The sequence below is a fragment of the Papio anubis genome, chromosome X, assembly GCF_008728515.1.
Source record: "Papio anubis isolate 15944 chromosome X, Panubis1.0, whole genome shotgun sequence".
Lineage (NCBI taxonomy): Eukaryota > Metazoa > Chordata > Mammalia > Primates > Cercopithecidae > Papio > Papio anubis.
Genome location: NC_044996.1, coordinates 140,550,805 through 140,555,434, shown reverse-complemented (window position 1 = coordinate 140,555,434; position 4,630 = coordinate 140,550,805). Strand labels below are relative to the sequence as shown.

Below are 4,630 nucleotides of genomic sequence, written 5' to 3'. Positions count from 1 at the left end.
AAATGGATTAATGCAGTGATATATAAGTATATTGTATATATTATTATGTATATATATACAATAATTTTACTAAACAAAACCAGGTACATGTATAAAGATGTAGTATATTTTATTTTATTTATTTGAGACAGGATCTTGCTCTGTGGTATAGGCTGTAGCGCAGTGGCATGATCTGGGCTCGCTGCAGCCTAGATTTCTGGGGCTTAAGCAATTCTTCCCCTCAGCTTCTGTCTCAAGGACCTGGGACCACAAGCTTCCATGCCTGGATAATTTTTGTATTTTGGTAGCGATGGGCTGGTCTCAAACTTCTGAGTTCCAGCAATCCGTCCGCCTCCGCCTCCCAAAGTGCTGAGATTTACAGGCATGAGCTGCTATGCCCAGCCTAAAGATGTAATTTAAATATGGAGGTGGATATTCATTTATATATTAAATAAAACTATATATATGTAAATACACATAATATACTTAAACTTCATATATACTAATTTATATATAAACATATAAATTTATATATGTACATAACTTTAGCATATATGTGTGTGTGTTTTTACGTTTTTTTCAATATTTCCCCACTTTAAGGTTGACCACCATGATATTTATGTATCTAAACATTTTTTGTAAGTTTTCATTGATGTTTAGATTCTGAATTATTTTTCCATAATTAAGTTAACTTATGCACATTGGTTTGTATTTTATAGAGAACACTTATCTTCAGGACACAGATAGGAACAAGTATAATTTGCAAATATTACAAAGATGACTTCCTAATCTCAGCTGACCTCTTTCCCAATTGCAAACACTCATTTAGTCTTTAGCGACAAGAGAGAACAAAAACAACCACCTACACATCTCTGTGTGAGATTCTGGTGGCTTAGAAATCCCTGAAAGAGCAGTAAATCGTGATTATTGAAAAGCTCAGAACACTGGCAAGGCTTAAGTGCAAAGCATGTAACAGAAGGCCACAAGAATTGTTTTCCTAAGAGGAGCTAGGAACTATAAATGTCATTTAGGAATGCATTGAAATGCCATTGCCTAGTGTGAGTGTTGCACAGAAACTTCTGGTCATTTCTTCTGGATCTATCATTTTGGATAAGCTTCCACTGTCATAGAATGGCCCTGCCCTCCAGCTGCACTGGCAGCCGCTAAGGCATACTGGTCTCCTTCCTTCTGTAATCTGTTGGCAGCTGCCATGACCAACCTGCAGCCAGTGGCTCCAAATGGGTGTCTCAGGAACAGAGAATCATCCCAGTTATTAGACTTCTCCAAAGGAAGCAATCTAACTTTGGTTTTTCTACCCATGTAATTTTGTGCAAACCAATCAGAATCCATGACTTCAAAATTTGCTAAAATCTTACCTGAGAAAGCTTTGTGAAATTCAAAAGCATCAATATCATTCATGGTTAATTCTGCCTTTTCTAGAACTTTTGGAGTCGCATATTTTGGTCCGAGTAATAGTTGATCTTTTGGATCATGAGACACGTACATAAAATCCCTCAAATACGCCTTCGGCTTATAACCCATGGCCAGAGCCTTTTCCTCTGCCACAATCAACATTGCAGATGCGCCATCAGTCAACAAAGAAGAATCTGCAGCTGTCACTGTGCTGCAGGGCTTGATAAATGCAGGTTTTAGTTTGGCCATCTGCTCCAGTGAGGAAGGACAGATGCCATTATCTTTGGTAACTGTATTTTTTCCTGGTACTTTGAAGATTACGACATCAGAAAGGAGTCCTTCATCCTATGCCTTCTTGGCCAGACTGTGAGAGCTCAGCGCATATTCATCCTGTTCCAGTCGAGAAACAGCAAAGGCAGCCGCCAGTCGGTCTGCAGAGTGGCCCGTGGTCTCACTGATGGAGAACTCAGCAACCGCAGGGAGCTCAGGTGCTAGGAAATTCAATTGGAATTTAGAGATTAAAGACAGTCACTGGCCCACAGATTTGGCCTTATTGAGATCAAGCATTAGTTTTCTCATTTTCCTTGAGTGACGAATAGGGACATGGGACATCAACTCGACACCACCTGTCATGGACACATCACAGTGGCCAGAAGCAATCAAACCAACACCTGTGGTCATGGCTTGGTTGGCAGAGATACAAGCCATGGTGACAGTGTGAGCAGGAGTCTTGTCAGAGAAGGCAGCTCCAAGGGCAGCCTCTCTAGCCACATTGCTTGTTTTTACTTCCTGAATAACTGTGCCAAAGATGATATAATCAACTACTTCCTTGGGGACACTGGGCTGATACAACAAACCCGTAAGTGTTGCTCTAGCCAAATCATGTGGCATTAGGTCTTTATATGAAGTGCTGACAGCAACAATGGAGTACGAGCGCCATCCACCACCACAACATTCCTCATATTGGGTTTGGCTAATGTCTTCTTCATTTTGGTCTGGATCTCGGGGGCAGCTTGCAGCTAGGAGGAACAGCTCCGAGGTCTTATGGAAAATCTGAGGGCCCATTTTGATGCAGTGAGAAGATTTTTAAAAGTGTAAGTCAAGATGGTAGTCATTCTGGAATCTTAGCTGATGTCCGTGCAGACTCCCACTCTGAGCAAGGCTCAGACCCCGTGATTTTACATTTTAAGTTTACATTTCAAAATTGGCCTAGTCATTTTGTTAGCAGTACTTATGTGTATTTCTGTTTTATTGAACTTATTAAGGTTAAAACATCTTTGCACTGAATAAAATAGCCTAAAACTTCAAAAAAAGAAGTATATGGACAGCTTCTTCTATGTATCCACAGTATATTAAAAGTTGATTTATGGACACTTTGGAAATTTCAGTGTCTGATTGAAACTTTCCAGCAAGGGTTGGAGTTGTTGCTCTGCTGTGGATTTTTTCTGTATTTCTGTAACAGTCCTTCATTAATTCCCTTCCCCCATGATCATCTCAGCTTACTGTTCAGGAAGTTGCCCTGACGAGCCTCTCTTGCACAAGATGGATACTGCTTAGCTAAAACCCATGGGGCAACGATATTATAGAGAAATTCTGGCTAAACTAGAGACTTTCTCTGGGCACCACAAATCTTTAGGAAAGAAGTAACTGGCAGGTACTGTCAGAGAAATGTTGGATAATGCTGTTGGGAAATCAAAACATCATTTCTTCATTGACCCTTTCATCAGGTCTGAATTCCTAAAGAAAAAAAAAAAAGATAGTCGATGCTTTCACTGGTGAGTTTTACACACCCATATGTTTTACTCTTTCCCTTAGCAAAAGCAAAACTACACTAGGCATACAGATTTACTATCCTGAGTCTCAGTCTCTACATCCAGTATTCCTATCACACTGCAGTATTTCTATAGCACTAAAAGGACAGAAGCACAAAGTGTCTACATTCTGAAGCTGGAGGGCATGAAACATTCATGTCACTGGCCATAGCTATGAGTGACTTTCTCAAGTCTTTTTCTTTTTTTTTTTTTTTTTTTTTTTTTTGAGACTGAGTCTGGCTCTGTCGCCCAGGCTGGAGTGCAGTGGCCAGATCTCAGCTCACTGCAAGCTCCGCCTCCCGGGTTTATGCCATTCTTCTGCCTCAGCCTCCGGAGTAGCTGGGACCACAGGCGCCCGCCACCTCGCCCGGCTAGTTTTTTGTATTTTTTTAGTAGAGACGGGGTTTCACCGTGTTAGCCAGGATGGTCTCGAAATTCTGTGTCACTAGACTGCTAGTATTTTTCCTATACTTTGCCCAAAGAGCAGCATGAAGACAGAATAAATGATCCATGTTGGAACTACCTGAGTCAATCCCTTCATCTGTAACTCCCAAACACTGAAAATATTGCCATAAATATGATACCTACAATTACTGTCCAGCGTCATGCAAATGCCTGGTTAGCCTGAAATTCAGAAATGTTTTTAAAAAAATCGTAAGTGGACTTCTTACCTTAGCACATCCATGGACTAACTATGGTCCATGGACCAAATCTGGCTCACTACTTGTTTCTACAAATAAAGTTTTATTGGAAAACAGCCATACCCACTCATTTATGTGTTGTGTGTGCCTGCTTTTTTGCTACAATGGCAGAGTTGAGTTACTGCAACAGAGTTTATATAACTCTTAGAGCTGAAAATATTTACTATTTGACTCTTTCCAGAAAAAGTTGGCCAATTTCATAGCACTGTTAACAGTAGTAAAATGTAAAGCTGTTTTTCCCCTTTTCTTATACTCTTTCTCAACTTGTCATGTCTTTAAAAAATAAATTTCTTTTTGATGTCATTCTAAGTAAGGAAAAATTTAAAATATTTAGTCACTGGCAAGGTTTTCCATTTTTATCTTTATATTGTGCAATGCCAATTTTGAACTCCAGTATCTGAGCAGTTAACATGTATTCAGAATCACTGAAATTGCACAAGCTGTTATTTTGTAGCACATGCGTAAGTATCTACTGCATTCTTACCGGAACAGGGGAAGTGTGCTATACAAAATGAACTCAGCTGATTTTATTTCACTTCTTGATATGGACTTACTCTAGCAACACTGTGCCTTCAGTTCACTGATGTGTAAGGAAGGCATGCAATGAACAGGAGCCTTGGGTTGCCCTCTCATCCCATCCCTCCTATGCATCATTTTCAGCATAAGTGGTTGCCTCACACGTCAAGAAGAATAGGAGATAGGATAGAGTTCTTGTTTGTTCTTGGA

The 4,630-nt window shown here is 40.0% G+C and overlaps 1 protein-coding gene across 1 annotated transcript; it reads right to left on the bottom strand.

Annotated features, from left to right (window-relative positions):
* Positions 1-578: 578 nt before the first annotated feature.
* On the bottom strand, positions 579-3,309 carry LOC101005262 (trifunctional enzyme subunit beta, mitochondrial-like). The gene is given in 1 exon segment (XM_031660930.1): positions 579-3,309. A coding segment is annotated over 1 exon segment (1,377 nt). The 5' UTR covers positions 2,458-3,309; the 3' UTR covers positions 579-1,080.
* Between the last annotated feature and the right edge of the window lie 1,321 nt (positions 3,310-4,630).